Source organism: Phalacrocorax carbo, chromosome 27 (assembly GCF_963921805.1).
Source record: "Phalacrocorax carbo chromosome 27, bPhaCar2.1, whole genome shotgun sequence".
NCBI lineage: Eukaryota > Metazoa > Chordata > Aves > Suliformes > Phalacrocoracidae > Phalacrocorax > Phalacrocorax carbo.
The window spans coordinates 1,800,187-1,821,197 of record NC_087539.1 but is presented as its reverse complement, the minus strand read 5'-3'; the positions used below and the strand labels follow the sequence as shown (position 1 = coordinate 1,821,197).

At 71.9% G+C, this 21,011-nt stretch overlaps 1 protein-coding gene across 2 annotated transcripts; it reads right to left on the bottom strand.

Annotated features, from left to right (window-relative positions):
* Positions 1 to 1,279: 1,279 nt before the first annotated feature.
* ITGA5 (integrin subunit alpha 5) lies at positions 1,280 to 19,025 on the bottom strand. Of its 2 annotated transcripts, none has more exons than XM_064474370.1 (30): positions 18,755 to 19,025; positions 17,492 to 17,619; positions 16,593 to 16,705; positions 16,314 to 16,440; positions 15,783 to 15,844; positions 15,460 to 15,505; positions 15,212 to 15,337; positions 14,415 to 14,459; positions 14,255 to 14,298; positions 14,070 to 14,126; positions 13,388 to 13,440; positions 13,040 to 13,278; positions 12,144 to 12,335; positions 11,595 to 11,640; positions 11,406 to 11,513; positions 10,779 to 10,834; positions 10,504 to 10,655; positions 10,264 to 10,401; positions 9,099 to 9,166; positions 8,859 to 9,009; positions 8,044 to 8,136; positions 7,883 to 7,962; positions 7,389 to 7,469; positions 7,181 to 7,286; positions 6,489 to 6,641; positions 5,890 to 5,967; positions 4,849 to 4,962; positions 3,759 to 3,860; positions 2,991 to 3,113; positions 1,280 to 2,377 (listed from the first exon to the last, which is right to left on the bottom strand). In XM_064474370.1, the coding sequence occupies exons 1-30, from the start codon at positions 18,946 to 18,948 to the stop codon at positions 2,294 to 2,296; spliced, it is 3,159 nt and encodes a 1,052-aa protein (XP_064330440.1). In that variant the 5' UTR covers positions 18,949 to 19,025; the 3' UTR covers positions 1,280 to 2,293. The 2 variants fall into 2 exon arrangements, with proteins under 2 accessions (XP_064330440.1, XP_064330441.1); XM_064474371.1 differs by having other exon boundaries at positions 5,890 to 5,961.
* Positions 19,026 to 21,011: the final 1,986 nt, after the last annotated feature.

Genomic DNA, 21,011 nt, shown 5'->3' with positions numbered 1-21,011 from the left:
TGCTCCCCGGGCACGACCCCCGCCCCCCCCCTCCGCCGTGCACAAACCGACCCCTGCGCGACCCCCCGACCCGCCGCCTGAGCTCAGCCTGGGGGGGGCGGGGGGGTGGGGGTCGTGCGGGACACGCGTGGGGCTGCGCTGGGTACGTGCTCCCCCACCGCAAACCGGCCCCGCGCCCCCCAGCTGCTGCGTAACGTGACGACGGGGCGGGGGGTGTGTGTGTGTGGGTGCCGTGGGGGGCTCTGGGTGCTCTGGGGGGGCTGTGGGAGTGCTTTGGGGGGGGATGTGGGTGCCGGGGGGGGGCTCTGGGTGATCGAGGGGGGCTGTGGATGCCGTGGGGGGGGGGTTCTGTGGGTACTAGGGGGGGATGTCGGTGCCGTGGGTGCTGGGGGGTGTGTGCTCTGGGTGGGCTGTGGGGTGCTTTGGGTGGATGTGCATGCGGGGGGGGGATGTCGGTGCCGTGGGGGGTGTCTGTGAGGGTGCTTTGGGGAGGCTGTGGGTGCTGTGGGGGGACGTGGGGGTGCCCTGGGAGTGCTTTGGGGAGGCTGTGGGTGCCGTGGGGGGACGTGGGGGTGCTCTGGGAGTGCTTTGGGGAGGCTGTGGGCGCCGTGGGGGGACGTGGGGGTGCTCTGGGAGTGCTTTGGGGAGGCTGTGGGTGCCGTGGGGGGACGTGGGGGTGCTCTGGGAGTGCTTTGGGGAGGCTGTGGGTGCCGTGGGGGGACGTGGGGGTGCTCTGGGAGTGCTTTGGGGAGGCTGTGGGCGCCGTGGGGGGACGTGGGGGTGCTCTGGGAGTGCTTTGGGGTGGCTGTGGGTGCCGTGGGGGGACGTGGGGCTGCCCTGGGAGTGCTTTGGGGAGGCTGTGGGTGCTCTGGGAGTGCTTTGGGGAGGCTGTGGGTGTTGGGGGGGGCTGTGGGTGCCCCTCACAGTGCCGGTGGGTGCCGGATAGCGCTCCCCCCGCCCCCCCCCCGCAGCGCCGGCGAGCCGGGGTGGGGGTGGGTGACACACGACACCCGGGGGGGGGGATGAATTATTGATGCCCGACGCGTCCCGGCTGCTAATGAGGGCGGTAATGGTGTCACCCGACCCCCCCCCGCCCACGCGTGGGCGCTCAGCCGTGCCCGCCTGGCACACGCGTGTCCCCCGGCCCCCCCCCCCCCCGCCCCCCGCACCGCAGCTCTGGGTCGGACACATTTATTGGGGGGGGACCCTGAGGCCGTGCCCCCCCTCCCCAAATTAAATACAAACTGAAGCTCCCCCCCCCACCCCACGCCCGCCTGTGCCCCTGCCCCCCACCCCCCCCACCCCGTGCTAGTGCAATCACCCCCCCCCGCGGCCCGGGGACACCTGGGGACACCCCGGGGACACCCCGGGGACATGGGGGGGGGTGGGTTTTGAGTCGTGTGTTGTGTCGTGTGTCCCCCCCCCCAAAATCGGGCGCGGGGTCAGTGCAAAGTGAGGAGCCCGTGGCGGGGGGCACGGGCAGTGCAGCACGCGTCAGCCGCGCCGGGGTGACACCGCGCCGGGGTGACACCGTGAGAGGGTGACACCGTGAGAGGGTGACACCAGGGCGTGACTGTCCCCATGTCCTGTGCCAGGTTGGGGGGGGGGCGGGGGAGGGCACAGGGCTGGCACCGGCGCCCGGTGTGGTGACGGCGTAGTCACGGTGGTACCCGGCCGGGTGTTGTCCATCCCACCGGTGTCCTGACTGTCACGGCAGCGATGCCACCAGCACGGCGGTGGTGCCCGGCCCGGCGATGGTGTCCCTGTGTGGCGGTAGCCGGCCCGGCGGTTGTGCCCAGCATGCAGGTTGTGCCAGCTACGGCGGTTGTACCCGGCACGGCGGTTGTGCCTGGGTTGCTGCCGCCTGGCACGGCGGTGTCCAGCGTGTCAGTGCCCGGCTCGGCGTCACCCCGTGTGCCGGCAGTGCCTGTCCCGGTGGTAGCCAGTCCGGTGGTGATGCCTGTCCCGGCGGTACTCGGTCCGGTGGTGATGCCCAGCACGACGGTAGCCAGTCCGGTGGTGATGCCTGTCCCGGCGGTACTCGGTCCGGCGGCGATGCCGGGCATGGCGGTACCCGTTCCGGCGGTGGTGCCCATCCCGGCTGTGCCGGGACTGTTGCCCGACGGTGTCCAGCGTGTTGGCGGTGCCCGGTACGGGGGTACCCGGCGCGTTGGTGCTCGTCCCGGCGGTGCCCAGCCCGGCGGTGCCCGTCCCGGCGCGGTGCCCGGTGACACTGAGCGGGTGTCACCGCGGTGCGGGTGACGCCGGCGGGCGCCGGTGGTGCGGGGCCCCGTCAGGCCTCCGAGGCCGCCTGGGGCTTCAGCTGCGCCTTCTCCATGGCCGTGCCGTAGGGCACCGAGCGCTTGAAGAAGCCCAGCTGGGGAGGGGGGGTGTCAGGGGGTACCCCTGCCCCCCCGCCCCCCGCGTGCCCTCTGCCCCCCCCACATGCCCCTGTGGCCCCCACATCCCCTGTGCCCCCCCATGGTGCCCATGTCCCTGTGCCCCCCATGTCCCTTGTGCTGCCCCATCCCCCACCATGGTGCTCATGTCCCCTGTGCCCCCCCTCCCCAAGTCCCCTGTGGCCCCCAAAATCCCCCCCCCATACCCTCCATGCCCCCCTGTGCCCCCCGTGCCCACCCTGTGGCTCCCCCCGGACCCACCTTGCAGGGGCTGAGGCAGAACCCCCGTCCACCCACCCCGGGCCCACCTTGTAGAGGCTGTAACTGAGCCCCCCCACCACCACCCTGGCCCCCCCCAGACCCACCTTGTAGAGGTCGTAGCCAAGCCCCCCACACCCCCTGCCCCCCCCAGCCCCCCTCCCGTCTCCATGGTCCCCCCAGCCCCACCTTGTAGAGGCTGTAACTGAGCCAGCAACACCCTCCCTGGCCCCCCGCCCCCCCAGCCCCACTATGTAGAGGGTGTAGCGGAGCCCCCCACACCCCCCCCAGCTCCCCTGTCCCCCCCCCCCACCGTGGCCCCCCCAGACCCACCTTGTAGAGGCCGTAGCAGAGCAGGGCGAGCAGCAGCAGCCCCAGCAGCACCGCCAGCACCACCACCCACACCGGCACCCCCGAGCTGCCCTCGGCACGCGCCCACTGCAGCCCCGTCACCACCTGCCACCCGCGGCGTCACTCGTGGGGTCGCCCACGGCGTCGCCCACGGTGTTACCCCGCACCCGCGGCAGCCCCGCCACCTCCTGCCACCCACAGCGTCACCCACAGCGTCACCCACGGTGTCACCCCGCACCCGCGGCAGCCCCATCACCTCCTGCCACCCACAGCATCACCCACGGCATCACCTTGCACCCACAGGGTCACCCGCAGGGTCACCCACGGTGTCACCCCGCACCCAAAGCAGCCCCGCCCGCAGGGTCACCCACGGTGTCACCCCACACCCACAGCAGCCCCGCCACCTCCTGCCACCCACAGCGTCACCCACAGCGTCACCCATGGTGTCACCCACGGTGTCACCCTGTACCCGCGGCAGCCCCGTCACCTCCTGCCACCCACAGCGTCACCCGCAGGGTCACCCACGGTGTCACCCCACACCCACAGCAGCCCCGCCACCTCCTGCCACCCACAGCGTCACCCGCAGGGTCACCCACGGTGTCACCCCGCACCCGCGGCAGCCCCGTCACCTCCTGCCACCCACAGCATCCCGCACGGTGCCACCCACAGGGGTCACGCCACCACCCACGGTGTCACCCCACGCCCCGTCACCCCCTGCCACCCCAGGCGACCCCTGTCCCCCCCCGTCACCTGCAGGCGCTGGGTGGGGTAGAGCTGGGGCCGGATGCGGTACGGCAGCCGCAGCACCCGGTACTCGGCCTCACAGCGCAGCGCCTGTGCCCGCACCTCCCGCTGCGGCACCCACCGTCAGCACCCACTGACACCCGTGGGCACCCGCAGGCACCCGCAGGCACCCACCAACACCCGCGGGACACCCACGGGGCACCCACCAACACCCACAGGACACCCACGGGGCACCCACCAACACCCGGGGGACACCCACGGGGCACCAACAGACACCCACCAACACCCACAGGCACCCGCCAACACCCGGGGGACACCCACGGGGCACCAACAGACACCCACAGGACACCCACAGGCACCCGCCAACACCCGGGGGACACCCACGGGGCACCAACAGACACCCACCAACACCCACAGGACACCCACAGGCACCTATGGGACACCCACAAGCGTCTACCAACAGCCGCAGGACACCCTCAAGCACCCGCAGGACATCCTCAAGCACCCACAGGACACCCACTGGCACCCATGGACACCCACGGGGCACCCACTGACACCCAGCAACACCCACAGGACACCCACAGGCACCTATGGGGCACCCACTGACACCCACAAGTGTCTACCAACACCTGCAGGACACCCTCAAGCACCCACAGGACACCCACGGACACCCACGGGGCACCCACTGACACCCAGCAACACCCACAGGACACCCACATGGACCAGCGGGCACCCACAGGGGACCGTGGGCACCTGTACCCAGCACCCATATGTGACACTGTGGTGCCAGGGCACCCACGGACCTACACCCCCCCCCCGGACTGGGACACCCACTAACTCCCACCATGGGTGACAAGGGCACCCCGCCCCGGGGGACCAGGGCACCCACTCACCCACCCCCCCATGGGGGACCGGGGCACAAGGTGGGGGGGTCCCAGTGGGGGGATCTGGGGTCCCCAGGAGCTTGTTGGGGTATTGGGGAGGGGGGGATAGGGGCACTGGGAGTCCTGGGGAGGCTCCCGGGGGTCCCGAGGGGGGAGCAAGGGGGTCCCAGGGAGGTCTGGGGGGGGTCTCTGGGGGGGTGCCGGGGTCTCACCTGCCGCAGGGAGGGGGCCCACAGGCGGAAGTCCAGGCGCAGGGTCACCCGCTGCTGCTTCTCCAGCCCCCCCATGGGGCAGCTCAGCCGGAAGCACTCGCCCTCCGGGCACCCCTGCGACCCCCCCGCATGTCACCCACCGCGGGGACCCCCGGCCCCCACATGTCACCCACTGTGGGGACATCCCCCCCCCCACATTACACACAGCAGGGACAGCCAGCCCCCCCAGGTGCCACCCACCCTAGGGACACTGGCCCCCCCCCTTCCGTCGCCCACCATGGGGGGGCACTGGACACCCCCACGTGTCACCTGCCTCGGGGACAGCCCGCACAGCACCCACGGGGCTGCCATGGGGCAGGATGAGGGACAGGGAAAGCCGGGGACGTGGGGGACGTGAGGATGGGGATGTGGGGACGTGGGGTATGTGGGGGACATGGGGGATGTGGGGACGTGGGGGACGTGGGGGACGTGGGGGACGTGAAGATGGGGATGTGGGGACGTGGGGGACGTGGGGGACATGGGGGATGTGGGGACGTGGGGGACGTGGGGGACGTGGGGGACATGGGGGATGTGGGGACGTGGGGGACGTGGGGGACATGGGGGACGTAAGGATGGGGATGTGGGGACATGGGGTATGTGGGGACGCGGGGGACATAGGGATGTGGGGATGTGAGGATGGGGATGTGGGAGATGTGGGGACGCCGGCGACATGGGGGACGCGGGGCACTGACCAGGGCGTAGGGGGACGTGGGGGGACGTGGGGACGTGGGGGACGTGGGGGACGTGGGGACGTGGGGGATGTGGGGACGTGGGGACGTGGGGGACGTGGGGGACGTGGGGGACGTGGGGACGTGGGGGATGTGGGGACGCGGGGGACGTGGGGACGCAGGGGACGTGGGGGACGTGGGGACGTGGGGGACGTGGGGACGCGGGGGACGCGGGGGACACAGGGCACTGACCAGGGCGTAGGGGGATGTGGGGGACGTGGGGGACGTGGGGGACGTGGGGCCGTGGGGGGACGTGGGGCCGCGGGGCACTGACCAGGGCGTAGGGGGCTGCGGGGGGGCCGCTGCCCCGCGTGTCCCGGCGCTGCAGGACGTGTGTCTCCGGGCTCTGCTCCTGCGAGGGGGCTCAGCTCTGGGGACAGCCCTGTCCCCCCCCCAGCACCCAGTGCCACCCCCTGCCACCGGTGTCCTCTTTCCCCACCACCTCCCAGTGCCACACACGTCCCCTCCCAGTGTCCCCCAGCCCTCCCAGTCCCTCCCAGTGCCTCTCATGTCACCCAGTGCCACCTGCCTTGGTGCCACCCAGTGCCCTCAATCTGCCCACCACCTCCCAGTGCCCCCAGCACCCCCCAGTGCCCCCAGTGCTCCATCTCCCAGTGGCACCCAGTGTCCCCAGCACCCCCCAGTGCCCCCAGTGCTCCATCTCCCAGTGCCACCCAGTGTCCCCAGCACCCCCCAGTGCCCCCAGTGCTCCATCTCCCAGTGGCACCCAGTGCCCCCAGCACCCCCCAGTGCCCCCAGTGCTCCATCTCCCAGTGGCACCCAGTGTCCCCAGCACCCCCCAGTGCCCCCAGCGCTCCATCTCCCAGTGCCCCCAGTGCCCCCAGCGCCCCCAGCACCCCCCCGCGGGCGCACCGCCAGGTGCAGGCTGTCCAGGGGGTGGCTGGCAGAGCAGTTGCGGGGTCCCGAGTGGCCGGTGACATAGAGGAGGGGGTGGCTCCGGTAGCTCAGGGGACAGCTCAGCTCCAGGGTGCCGTGGCTGATGGCGCTGGGACCCTCGTTCACCACCTGACGGCACCGGTTGGAGGGGGACGGGCACGACACGTGGCAGCGTGAGGGGACACCCCTGGCATGGGGATGTGGGGGTCCCCAGGGTTGGGGACAGGGGCACCCCTGGTTTTGGGGACATGGGGACCTGCGGGGCCATGGACATGGGGGTCCCCAGGGTTGGGGACAGGGGCACCCCTGGTTTTGGGGACATGGGGACCTGTGGGGTCATGGACATGGGGGTCCCCAGGGTTGTGTGACCGGGGCACCCCTGGGGTTGGGGGCGGGGGCACCCACAGGGACATGAGAACTCACAGGGACACAGGCACACATGGGCTCAGGGACATGGGGACCCCCAGGGTCATGGACATGGGGGTCCCCAGGGTTGGGGACAGGGGCACGCCTGGTGTTGGGGACATGGTGGTCCCCAGTGCTGGGGACAGGGGCACCCGTAAGGCCATGGGAACCCACAGGGACAGGGACCTGTGGGGTTGGGGACATGGGCACCCCTGGGGCTGGGGACAGGGGGACCCCGAGGGTGGGGACATGGGGACCCCCACCTCGTAGACGTGCTCCACAGGCGGCCCCAGGTCCTGCAGCCGCTGGGGCGGCTGCTCCGACGTCCAGCCCCCCTCGGGGATGATGACAACGTCGGGCCGGGACACCCTGGGGGGGGGGGACGGACACACACACACGGGGGGGGGTCAGGCAGGGCTCAGCACCCCGTGTCCCCCCCCGGGGACCCCCCCCGGTCCGTGTGGCACTCACCCGAAGGCGGAGAGGCGGGTGGCCGCCCGCACCTCCAGCGGCACCGTCACCACCTCGCTCTGCGAGTTGTTGGCGTTCTTGCTGCCGGCACACGGGGGGGTCACGGCATGGCCCCCCCCCCCCCCCCGAGCCGGCTGCTGGCACCGGGGGGGCACCCGCAGCCAGGGGACCCCCAACCCACCCCAAGGGACCCCCCTCCCAAGCCCGACACACACCCCCCCCCCAAGCCCAAACAGACTTTGGGACCCTCCCCAGAAGGTCCCCAGATGGGATGTAGGTGGCTGGACCCCCCCGCCCCCCCCCCCGGTGCCCAAGGTGGGACCCCCACCCCAGAACCCCCCCGCAGGAATGCCACCACTCTAGGACACCCCCCCGCCCCCTCCGGTAGGATCTCCCCTGACCCCCCTCAACCATGATCCCTTAGCTGGGACCCCCACCATCCCAAGACCCCCACCCCGGGGTACCCCAGCCGAGCCCCCCCCCAGCCCCCCCACCTGCGGATCTGCAGCTCGAAGCGGATGCTCTTGCTGCTGTCGCTGAGGTGGGGGATGGTGAAGCGCAGCCCCCCCCAGATCTGCAGGCAGAGGGGAGGGGGTCACACCAGGCCCCCCACATCCCCCATGCCCCCCCCAAACCCCCTGTGCCCCCCACTCACGCTGGCGCCCGCCTTCATGGGGTTACCCAGGTCGCAGATGAGGGGGCTCGAGCCGTTGCCCCCCCCGAGCTCACAGCTCAGCGCAGAGAAGTTCTGGGGGGGTTGGGGAGTATTAGGGGTGCCAGCACCCACAGGGGCCGGGGGCACCCCTATGCCCCCACCCCTGGGCACCTGAGGACACCCGGGGGCACCATCCCACCCCTGGGAGCACCCACCCTATAACCAGCAGACACCCCTATGCCCCCACCCCTCACCTGGGGGGCACCCAGCCCATGCCCAGCAGACACCCCTATGCCCCCACCCCTCACCTGGGGGGCACCCAGCCCATGCCCAGCAGACACCCCAATGTCCCCACCCCGCACCTGGGGGGCACCCAGCCCATGCCCAGCAGACACCCCAATGCCCCCACCCCACACCTGGGGGGCACCCAGCCCATGCCCAGCAGACACCCCAATGCCCCCACCCCTCACCTGGGGGGCACCCAGCCCATGCCCAGCAGACACCCCAATGCCCCCACCCCTCACCTGGGGGGCACCCAGCCCATGCCCAGCAGACACCCCAATGCCCCCACCCCTCACCTGGGGGGCACCCAGCCCATGCCCAGCAGACACCCCCATGTCCCCACCCCACACCTGGGGGGCACCCAGCCCATGCCCAGCAGACACCCCAATGCCCCCACCCCACACCTGGGGGGCACCAGCCCATACTTGGGGTTACCCACCCCATACCAGGGGGCATCCCCAGGCACCCCCGACCCCCCCCATGCACCCACCGCACACCAGGGGGCACCCCCTGTGCACCCCCTGGACACGCACCCCGTGTGGGTGCAGCACCCCGGTGTACTGGGCGTGAGGAGGGGGCCGCACGTGCAGCTCGGCCTCGTAAGCCCCCCCCTCGCCCTGGTTGCGGGCGTTGAAGGTCAGGTTCAGGCTGTTGCGGTCCCCCAGGTAGACGGCGTGGCGATCCCTGCGGGGACCCTGTGTCATGGCCACCCTGCGCCGTGGCCCCCCCCGGGACCCCCAGACCCTCCCACGTGTGTGTGTGTCCCCCCTTACACGGACGCCTCCAGCTGCAGGTCGGGCACGCAGACGTTGTCCTCCCCGCAGTCCAGCTGGATGTGAGCCTGCGCGGGGACACGGGGACATGGGGGCGATGGGGGACACGGGGGACACGGGGGACATGGGGGCAATGGGGGACACGGAGGCAATGGGGGACACCGGGGCGATGGGGGACACCGGGGCGATGGGGGACACGGGGACATGGGGGCAATGGGGGACACGGGGGCGATGGGAACGATTTGGGACACAGGGGTGATGGGGGACATGGGGCGATGGGGGGACACGGGGGATATGGGGGGAACATGGGGCGATGTGGGACACGGGGGATATGGGGGCGATGTGGGACACGGGGGATATGGGGGCGATGGGGGACATGGGGGATACGGGGGCACACGGGGGATATGGGGCGATGTGGGACCCAGGGGATATGGGGGCGATGGGGGACATGGTGGATATGGGGGGACACGGGGGATATGGGGGGACATGGGGCGATGCGGGACACGGGGGATATGGGGGCGATGGGGGACATGGTGGATATGGGGGGACACGGGGGATATGGGGGGACATGGGGCGATGTGGGACACGGGGGATATGGGGGCGATGGGGGACATGGAGGTGACAGGGGACAATAGGTGATGAGGGACAACAGCCGATGTGGGGGACAAAGGGGGGCACAGGGTGTCATGGGGTGCCACTGGGCGCCCACGGGGAGGCATGGGGTGGGATGAGGTGCCATGGGGTGACACTGGGCACCATAGGGAGGCATGGGGTGACACCAGGTGCCATGGGGTGACACTGGGTGCCATCGGTGACACTGGGCACCATGGGGAGGCATGGGGTGACACTGGGTGCCATCGGTGACACTGGGCACCATGGGGAGGCATGGGGTGACACTGGGCACCATAGGGAGGCATGGGGTGACACCGGGTGCCATGGGGTGACACTGGGCGCCATGGGGAGGCACGGGGTGGGGCAGGGTGCCATGGGGTGACACTAGGCACCATGGGGAGGCACGGGGTGGGGCAGGGTGCCATGGGGTGACACTGGGCGCCATGGGGAGGCACGGGGTGGGGCAGGGTGCCATGGGGTGACACTGGGCGCCATGGGGAGGCACGGGGTGGGGCAGGGTGCCATGGGGTGGGGGCAGGGTGCCAGGGGGTACCTTGGCCTCCAGCCGGGTGCGGGTATGGGCAGCCAGGACTGGGTGCAGCCCATGGGTGTCGGGGGGCGCGTGGGGGTCCAGGGCAAAGCTCAGCCCCACGGCGATGGGTGACAGCTTGTCTCGAAACTCCGACTCATTCTGCCGGGAGCGGGGGGGGACACACACACACACGGTGATGAGCAAGGTGGTGGGAGGGGGTCCCGTTGGGTGCCCCCCACCCCGCCCCTGCTCCCGGCGTACCCGTAGGAAGACGGCCATGGTGTGGCAGCGGGTGCCGGCGCCGTTGGGGACGGGCAGGGTGAGGGTGCGGGTGGGCTGCCCCCCCGGGAGGAACAGCGCCCGTCGCCCCCCCGCAGCCTTCGCCCCATCCACGCTCAGCTCCACCGCGAAGCCTGGGGGGGCGGGACACGGACACCCGCGTCAGGGACCCCCGGATGCTGCGGGGACCCGGATGCTGGGGTCCCTGACGCCGGTGTCCCCCCCCCCCCATCCCTTGTCCCCCCCCCACAACTCACCAATGGGGCCGGGCAGGTGACGCCCCGAGGCGTTGAGGCAGAAGCTGACGTTGATGCTGGGGGAGGACGGGGGGGGGGTGTCACCCATGGGACCCCCGTGCCCACCCCATGGGTGCACCAGCATCCAGGTCCCCCTGGGTCCCCCCCACCCATTCCCCTCTGCCCCTCCCAGTGTCCCCCACGCCTAATTGCCCCCGACACCGGAGATGTCCCCCTCCTGTACCCCCACCTCCCCTCAGGGTCCCCTCCATGGACCCCTTGGTGTCCCCCCCCAAGTCTCCCCTGTGACCCCTTACAGCCCCCAGGCCACCTAAGACCCCCCCCTCAATGTCCTCCACCCCCATGTCCCCATGCCCACCGTACGCCCCACCTGTCCCCACGTCCCCCCCAGGGTACCCACATCCCTGGGAACCCCCCTGGGAACCCCAGAGACACCCCCCCAGTGCCCCCAGTAACTCCCCCCGCAATGTCCCTGCTGTCCCCAAGCCCCCCTTGGTGCCCCCAATGCCACCTGAAAACCCGGGGACGCCCTGGTTGTCCCCCAACCCCTCCACACCCCGCTTTACCCCACCCACCCGGGAACTCCCGGACCCCACGGGGTGCCCATCGCCCCACGGCGTCACCCACCAGGGGACGTGGAGGCCGGTGCCCTCGAGGACGCAGCCACGTTCCTCAGGGTTGAACATGGTGGGGAAGACGCTGAGCACGGCGCTGGCGTGGACGATGGGGCGGCCCCTGGGGACAGGGGGTCAGGGGCAGCCCGGGGACACCCCGGGGACACCCCACCCCCCCCCACTTCCAGACGGTGGCACCCACCTGTACACCACGGCCGTGTCCACCCCAAAGGCGCCCACCAGGAGGTCTGCGGGGAGAGGGGGACAGTGGTGTCACCAGATGTGGGGTGACACGGCCAGGAGGGGTGGCAGCGGTGGTGGGGCACCCGTTGTGGGGGGACATCTGGGGCTGGGTGTCTCCTCCATGGGGGGGTACGGCCAGGGATCGGTGTCCCCAGCCTTTGGGCACCCCTGGGGTGGCCAGGGTGGGTGTCCCCTGCCATGGGACACCCACCTATGGGGACATCTGGGGCTGGGTGTCCCCAACCACTGGGCACCCGTAGGGTGGCATGGATGGGTCTGGGGGTGTCCCCTGCCACGGGGTGGCATGCATGGGTCTGGGGGTGTCCCCTGCCACAGGGTGGCATGGATGGGTCTGGGGGTGTCCCCTGCCACGGGGTGGCATGGCCAGTTGGGGTGTCCCCAGCCACAGGGTGGCATAGATGGGGTGGGGTGTCCCCAGCCACTGAGACCCCTGGGGTGGCACCCCCAGGGCCGGGTGCCCCCGCTGGGGCGGTGACGGGTCCCTTACCCGGGTAGCCGTTGCCATCGAGGTCAGTGGCCCCGCGCAGGGCGGCTCCGAAGAAGTCGGGGTGCCGGCCGGGGGGCCAGTGCCCCTGCAGCACCTGGGCGGGCTCGGGGTGCAGCCCGGACCCCCGCCCGCTGTAGATGTACACCAGGCCCTGCCGGCCCTCGGCGCCCAGCGGGGCCCCCACCGCCACGTCTGCGCCGCGCTGATCAGGGGCGGCGCGGGGGGGCCAGGCCCGCCCGCACCCCCTGTGCCACCCTATAGCCCAGGCACACCCCCCCCGCGCCCCCCTCTACCCTGGGCACCCTCCTGCACCCCACGCACCCCCCCCAGCCACCCAACAACACAGGGACCCCCTTAAACACCCTGCACCCTGCTGTGCCCCCCCAGGCATCCCCTGCACCTCCCCTGCCCAGGGCACCCCCTGTACCCCAATATCCCCCCCGGGCATCCCCTGCACCCCCCTGCCCAGGGCACCCCCTGTACCCCAATATCCCCCCAGGCATCCCCTGCACCCCCCTGCCCAGGGCACCCCCTGTACCCCAATATCCCCCCTGGGCATCCCCTGCACCCCCCTGCCCAGGGCACCCCCTGTACCCCAATATCCCCCCCAGGCATCCCCTCCACCCTCCTGCCCAGGGCACCCCCTGTAACCCCGGGCACCCCCCTGGGCATCCCCTGCACCCCCCTGCCCAGGGCACCCCCTGTACCCCAATATCCCCCCAGGCATCCCCTGCACCCCCCTGCCCAGGGCACCCCTTTGCAGACCCCCCCACCCTGGGCACCCCCTGCACTCCCCTGTGCTCCCCCCGTCCTGGGCACCCCCTGTAACCCCGGGCACCCCCCTGGGCAACCCCTGCCCCCCCTCCCGCCCCCCCGTACCCCCCCCGGGCACCCACCATTGAAGCCGTCGAGGTCGAGGTCGCCCAGGGGGGCGATGGCGCTGCCGAAGCGCCCGTATTCCTGGGGCCCGGTGAGGGCCATGGCGGGGGCGGGGGCCATGGCGGGGGTGGGGGCGGGGGCGGGCAGGGCCCCCCCGGGCAGCTGCAGGTACAGGTACACCCTGCCCACCTCCTGCACCCGCCCCTCCCCTGTCCGCGCCATGAAGAGGGGGGCCCCCACCAGCAGATCGGCCAGCCTGCGGGCACCAGCCGTCAGCCCCCCCACCCCACACACCCCCCAGGGTGGGGGTGAGGGGGTGGGGCACCCATGGGTGCCCGGTGGGCGAGAGGGACACACGCGCTCACCCGTCGTTGTTCACGTCTGTGGCTGCCACCGCGTAGCCGAAATACGCTGCCATCTGATGGGGGGGGGAAGTGGGGTGATGGGGGGTGCTGGGTGGGCGCCCCCACCCTGCATGGGGGTCCCCCACCATGTATGGGTGCCCCCCACCCTGCAGAGGTGACCCCCCCAACCTGCATGGGTGCTCCCACTATGCAAAGGTGGCCCCCACCCTGCACAGGTACCCCCCCCCCAACCTGCATGGGTGCCCCCACCATGCACAGGTGCCCCCCCAAAATGCATGGGTGCCCCCCACCCTGCAGAGGTGACCCCCCAACCTGCATGGGTGCTCCCACTATGCAAAGGTGGCCCCCACCCTGAACAGGTACCCCCCCCCCCCAACCTGCATGGGTGCCCCCACCATGCACGGGTGGACCCCCAAAATGCATGGGTGCCCCCCACCCTGCAGAGGTGACCCCCCAACCTGCATGGGTGCCCCCACCATGCACGGGTGGACCCCCAAAATGCATGGGTGCCCCCACCATGCACAGGTGGCCCCCACCCTCTGGGGGACACCCCCCCCTCCAGCCCCCCTGCACCCTGTGGGGACACCAAGGGACGCTATGGGGGTACCCAGCACCCCATCCTGCCTGGGCACCCCCCCCGGGTACCCCCTGCCCCCCCCAGAGACCCCCCCCCCAGCCCCACCTGCTCCCCCGAGAAGTTGTACAGGGACTTCATGTTGGTGCCATTGAGGATGGTGACCTGGGGACACGGGGGATGGGGGGGGGACACTGCAGCAGCAGCCAGGGAACCCAGGCAGCTGGTGTCCCCCCCCCCGTGCCCCCCATTCCGTGCCCCCCATTCCGTGCCCCCCGTCCCCACAGCCTTACATAGCCATAGGTGAGGTTGCCCTTGGGGACACCAGCCACGAAGTCTGCAAGGGACAAAGTGACCCTGTCAGGGGGGGTGTCCGGGGCGGGGGGAGGTTGTGGCCACCCCCCATGTCACACACACGCACCCCCCCCACCCCGGCACCCTGGTGGCACCCACCTTGTGTCATGTCCCCGCTGAACTCACCGACCGCCACCGAGTAGCCTGCGAGGGGGGAGAGGTGTCACCTGCGCTGTCACCCGTGCCACAGATGCCACCCTGCCCCGTGTCCCCATGTCCCTGTGACCCCTATTGCCCCGTCCCCACACCCCCCCCATGTCCCTGTGTCCCCCCGTGTCCCCATGCCCACATCCCCACACCCCTGTGCCCTGTCCCTCCTCCCCGCCCTCATGTCCCCATGCCCCTGTGACCCCGTCCCCACGCCCCCCATGTCCCTGTGTCCCCCCGTGTCCCCATGCCCATGACCCCACACCCCTGTGCCCTGTCCCTCCTCCCCGCCCTCATGTCCCCATGCCCCTGTGACCCCGTCCCCATGCCCCCCATGTCCCTGTGTCCCCCCGTGTCCCCATGCCCATGACCCCACACCCCTGTGCCCTGTCCCTCCTCCCCGCCCTCATGTCCCCATGTCCCTGTGTCCCCCCGTGTCCCCACGCCCCCCATGTCCCTGTGTCCCCCCGTGTCCCCACGCCCATCGCTCTCTCCCTGTCCCCATACCCCGTGTCTCTGTGCCCAAGTTCCCCATTACCCCACGCCCGTGTCCCCATGCCCCCATCTCCTGTGTCCTCATGCCCCCCATGCCCCTGTCCCCCCGCCCCACGTCCCCATGCCCCTGACTCATGTCCCCATGCCCCTGTGTCCTCACGTCCCCATGCCCCTGACTCATGTCCCCCACATCCCCCGTGTCCCCGGTCCCCCCATGTCCCTGTGTCCCCACGCCCCCCCGCGCCCCCCCATACCCATGTAGCTGTCATCGTAGGTGGGGGACGCCTGGCGCGTCTGGAGCTGCCCGGCCACCTCCTGGATGAAGTACTCGGGGTAGCTGGAGGCTGCGATCTGCTCCTGCGTCGCCGACATCACCTGCCCTGGGGGCACGGGCGGCCCCTCAGCACCCCGGGGTGCCGCCCGCGACGGGCGGGCAGGGGCAGGCGGGGGAGTTTAGGGACAATCGAGGGAGTCCAGGGACAATCGGGGGCTGGGGTCTCACCTTGCCAGAAGTAGCTGCCGGGCCCCCCCAGGAGCACCCGTCCCGTCTGCAGAGAGACCAGGGGGACCCCCCTCAGCCTGGGGTACCTGCCAGGACCCCCTATAGGCCCCCAGACCCCTGTATACCCCTTGCATCCCCTCATACGCCCCCGTGACCTCCAATATTCCCCCCATACTCCATTACCCCTCTGCACACCTGCTCCCCCCTTGGCCCCCAACCCTCACCCCCCCAGGCCTATGGGTCCTGGCCCCCCCATCCCCATGGTATCCCCCATGTCCCCTTATATTCCCCATGCCCCCCCCGCATCCCCCCCATGCCCCCACCTGGGTGAACTCGGCGCTGAAGCCCCCCTGGCAGTAGCCCTGCCCGGCTGCAGAGTTCAGATCTGTGGGAGAGAAGGGGTGCTGGTTGGGGGGGGGCTGGGGGTCACCCATGGGTGCTGGTTGGGGGGCTATGGGGGTGTCACCCCTCAGGGTGCCAGGCTGGGGGTGCCCAGGGTCCCATGGGTGCTGTTGGGGGGCTATGGGGGTGTCACGCCCCAGGGTGCCAGGCTGGGGGTGCCCAGGGTCCCATGGGCGCTGCTGGGGGGCTATGGGGGTGCCAGGCAGGGGGAATACCTGGGGGCGTCCCTGCGTGCCAGGCAGGGTCCAGTGGGGGTCATGCTGGGGGTGCTGATCATGGCAGGGGGTGATGCCCAGGGACCCCGGGGCGCCAGGCAGGGGGTTCTGGGGGTGTCACCCATGGGTGTTGGGTGGGGGGTGGACACCCAGTGGTGCCATCCATGAGTGCCAGGCTGTGGGGTGCCTGGAGGCTGCCTGGGGCTGCAGGGGGGGTGCGGGGGGGTGGGGTCCCACCTGAGCGGCAGGGCGCGTACTCCACAAACTTGGAGAAGTTGCCGATGGAGAGGAAGCAGGTGCCCACCGGCTCCCGGCCCCCCCCCTCCTCCTTGGGGGGGCTCCAGCTGTACAGAGGGGCACAGGCCTGGGGGGGCAAGGGGTGGTTGTGGTGGTGGTGGGGCACAGGGGCTCCGTGCGCGGACAGACCCCTCTGTGACCCCTGCTCACCCGCCCGGTGCCCCCTCCCCGCTCCCGCCGTGCCCCCCCCACCCCATGCCCCCCTGTGCCCCCCCCTACCAGGATGGAGGCGTTGTGCGCCCGCACGGTGGCCCCGAACCACTGCAGGGACTTGAACTCGACGGGGTCGGTGGTCTCCGTGCTGTTGCCCCCGAAGTCATGGGTGCGGGTCCCTGGGGGGCGGGAGGAGGCGGTAAGGGTCAGGCCAGCACCCGCTGCCACAGCACCCATGGGAGCCCCGCCCCAGCACCCGCTGCTCCCCCCCCCAGGTTTATCATTAACCACGTGGGACAAGAGATCAGCTGCGGTGCCAAGGCCATGGCAGGGGGGACACGGCCGCGGGGGACGATGACATGGGGCTGGGCTGGGGGAGCTGTTGGAGGGTCCCATGGGTGCTGGGGGCCGCGGCCCTGGCCATGCCCACCCATGCCCATGCAGTGCCTGTCCCCAGGCCTGGCTGTGTCCTGTCCCTGTGGCCAGGGGGGTCCCATGCCCACCCATGCCCCTGTCCCCTCCTGTGTCCCCGTCCTTGTCCTCATGCCTGGGGGGCCTGTCCCCACCTTGTCCCCATCCTTGTGTCCCCCCGTGTCCCCGCCCACATCCTCATCCCTGTCCCCATGCCCAGAGGGTCCTGCCCTCACCCGTGCCCCCATCCCTGTCCCCCACCCATGTCCACATGCCCAGAGGGTCCCATCCCCACCCGTGCCCCCATCCCTGTCCCCCACCCATGTCCACATGCCCAGAGGGTCCCATCCCCACCCGTGCCCCCATCCCTGTCCCCCACCCATGTCCGCATGCCCAGAGGGTCCCATTCACACCTGTGCCCCCATCCCTGTCCCCACGACTGGGGGGTCTCTCCCTACCCATGTCCCCATCCCTGTCCCCAGCTGTGTCCCCATGCCCGGGGGGCCTGTCCCCCCCCACGTCCCTATCCCCCACCCATGTCCCTGTCCCCTTACCGATGTGGTCGAAGTCGATGGGGGTGCAGTCGTCACCGGGGGGCCAGGGGCAGTGGTAGACGGCTCCCCCCTGGGTGACATTGGGCTGGCTCGTGTTGGCCTTGGGGGCACCCACCAGGATGCTGACGCTGTTGGGGGGGGGGAGTGGGATGCTCAGGGTGGGGGCTGTCCCCGTGGGGACACGGTAGCCATCACCCACAGGGCACCGGGGGCTCGCAGAGCATGGAGGGGCTCCAGGAGCCCTGGCGTGGGGGTGCCCCGGAGGGAGGGAAACCTCTGCCCACCCCGGGGTCCCACAGGCCCCTCTGACTCAGCCCACGGGGCCGGGCCTGGGTGACCCCTTCCGGCTCCGTGGGAGAGGAAGCGCCGAAACCACCCACGGCCGTGCTGGAGGGGGGTGGGGGCCGGGCCACCCACTATGGGAGAGGGGGCTGGGGGCACCCAGGTGCCCCCGGCCCCTCTGCGCCCCCCATCGCCCGGGTCCTGGGTGGGGGGACACACCGACGGGCTGGGGGGCAGTTTGCTCCCAGACGCCTGGGTCTCTCCCGGGTGCGGGTCACGCGTGGGGGCGGGGGGGGGGGTCGCAGGGCCGTGCCCGGACGCCTGGGTTCCCCCCAAGCCCCCGCCGCCCCCCGGGGGCAGCTCCCGGCTCCGGTTACAGGAAACGCTCAGGCCGGGGGCAACGGGGCCCCGGGACCCCCGGCGGGGCCGGCGCGGGAGTGAGGGGACACCGGAGCCGGGACTGGGGCTGAGCCCCCCGCCCGGTGCCCGCAGCCCCGCCGGAGACCCCCGGGGCCGGACCTTTCCCGGTTCCCATTACCCCCATCCCGGTCCTGGGGACCGCCCCGTTCCCGGTTCCCGGTTCTTGTTCCCCGTTCCCGGTTCCCGTTCCCGGTTTCCGCTCCCCGGTGCCCCGTTCCCCCGCCCCGCTCCCGGTCCCGTTACCCGCTCCCGGGGCCGCCCGCCCCCGCCCCGCTCCCGGGGCCGCTCCCCGTCCCGCCGGGCCGGTCCCGGTCCCGCCCGCTCCCCATCCCGCTCCCTCCGCTCCTGCCCGGGCTCCCTCCCGCTCCCCCTCCCCGTCCCCGCCCGGTGCCCGGGGGGTCGGTTCCCGTTCTCCTCCCAGTTCCCGGGGCCGCTCCCGGTGCCCGGACCCGTCCCGGTGCCGCTCCCGTTCCCGCCCCGTCCCGGTGCGGTTCCCGGCGCGGTTCCCGGTGTCGTTCCCGGTGCGGTTCCCGGGGCCGTTCCCGGGGCCGTTCCCGGTACCTGCGGGGCTCGGGCAGGTAAAAGTCCAACGCGAAGCCGAAGAGGGACCCGGGGGCCCCGCGGAAGGCGACGGGCCGCGACGCCTCCAGGTTGAAGGCAGCGACGGGCGGCGGCGGCGGCAGCAGCAGCGGCAGCAGCAGCGGCAGCAGCGCCCGGGACCGGGGCCGGGGGCGGCGCGGGGGGGCTGGGGCCATGGCGGAGCGGGGCTGGCCGGGCTCGGCGCTGCCTCCCGCTCCCGAGTCCCCTCGGAAAGTGCCCGGGGGGGGCCCGGCCCGCCCCGCCCCGCCGTGACTCACCGGGGAGGAGCCAGAGCCCCGCCGGGCACCGGCACCGGCACCGCACCGGGCCGGGCCGGGGGCGCGGGGCGTGGGGACACCGCGGGGGGAGCGGGACACCAGGGAGCGGGGCACCCCTGGGGCACCGCGACGCTGCCGAGGGACGGGGACACCCCGGGGGCACTGGGACACCCCGGGGGCACTGGGACATCAGGGACGGGGACACCCGAGGGGCACGGGGACACCCGAGGGGCACTAGGACACCCCGGGGGCACCGGGACATCAGGGACGAGGACACCCGAGGGGCACTAGGACACCCCGGGGGCACCAGGACATCAGGGACTGGGACACCGGGACACCCCGGGGTCAGCAGGACACCAGGGACTGGGATACCCGAGGGGCACTGGGACACGCAAGGGACATCAGGACATCAGGGATGGGGACACCCGAGGGACACCGGGATACCTTGGGGGCACTGGGACACTGGGGACGGGGGCACTTGGGGGAAACTGGTGGGACCAGGACACCAGCAATCGGGACACCTGAGGAGACTGGGGCACTGGGAACAAGGACACCGGGGACCAGGACACTTGAGAGGGACTGGGACATCGGGAACTGGGACACCGGGGACACACTGGGGGGAATGGGACACTGTAGGGACACCGAGACCCCAGGGGGGACGGGGGCCCAGGTGGCAACAGGACACTGGGGACTGGGACACTGTGGGGAGGGGAACTGGGACACTGCAGAGGGGTGAGGGGACGTGGGACACCAGTGAGGGGACTGGGATAGAGGGGATGAGACCCTGGGTGACACAGTGGGCAGGACACTAGAGGGTACTGGGACAATGGGGGGACACAGGGACATGGGGGACATGGGGGGGGCCAGGACAGCAGGGCATGCTGGGACACAGGACACTGGGGTTGCTGGGACACGGAGGGGACACTGGGACAGGGGACACTGGGACAGGGGACACTGGGAGTACTGGGGCACTGACAGGACAAAGGGACACAGGACACTGTGGGGGGACCTGGGTAGGACAGGCACAGGGGGACATGAGAGGCCACGTGGGGACATGGGGGGGGGACACAGGGCACCAGTGGGACACTGGAGGACGTGGTGGGGGGAAAAAGACACTGGGGAGGGACGGCGGGGGTGGGACACGGGGGACAGGAGTGGGACGGGGGGGATGCAGGGCTGGGGACAGCGGCGGGGAGGAAGGGGACGTGGGGGGGGGGGAGCCGGATCCGACTGCAGCTTCCTGGAAGGAAACAGCGGAAACGGAGCCGGAGCTGGAGCCGTTCCCAGGCGGCTGCGTGGGGAGGGGGGCCGGGACCCCCACGGGGGGACACGGGGGGCCGGGGCACCCCGCCTCGGCGCAGGGGTCTGCGTGCGAGGGCGTGCGCGGGGCGGCGGTGCCCCCCACGTGCTCCCCGTGGCACCTTTGCCATCCCCGCGCGAGCGCGCAAAGGGACGCAACGTGCAAGGTCTCGCTCCACGTGAGCGTGCAAACGGTGCACACTCAGCCCCCCCCCCCCGCAGCCCCCCTGAAACCCCCTCCCCACGCAAGCGTGCCAACCCCGCACGTCCGCCATCTCCCGCCCCACCGGCGTGCGACGGGCGCACGCTCAGCCTCTCCTTCCACCCGCGTGTGCAAACGCTGCGCCCTCGCTGCACCCCTCCACGCGTGCAAAGGCTGCCCGCGCCTCCACGTGCTCGTGCAAAGGGTGGGACACACACCCCCCCCTTCCCCCCCCCACCCCTTCAACAGGCCCCCCGTGCGAGGCGGGTGCCCGGGCGTGCGAGGGGCCGGGGGGGTGTGCGCGGGGGGCCGGGGCCTCGCACGCCTGCCGCGGGGCCGGCCGCATTCCTGCGCCGCTGATGCAATGGCGCTCGCCGCAGCTGGGCCGGGGGCTCGGGGGGCTCGGGGGGACCCAGGCGTCCGGGGCCTCTCTCCGCACCCCTCGCACCCAGGCCCGGAC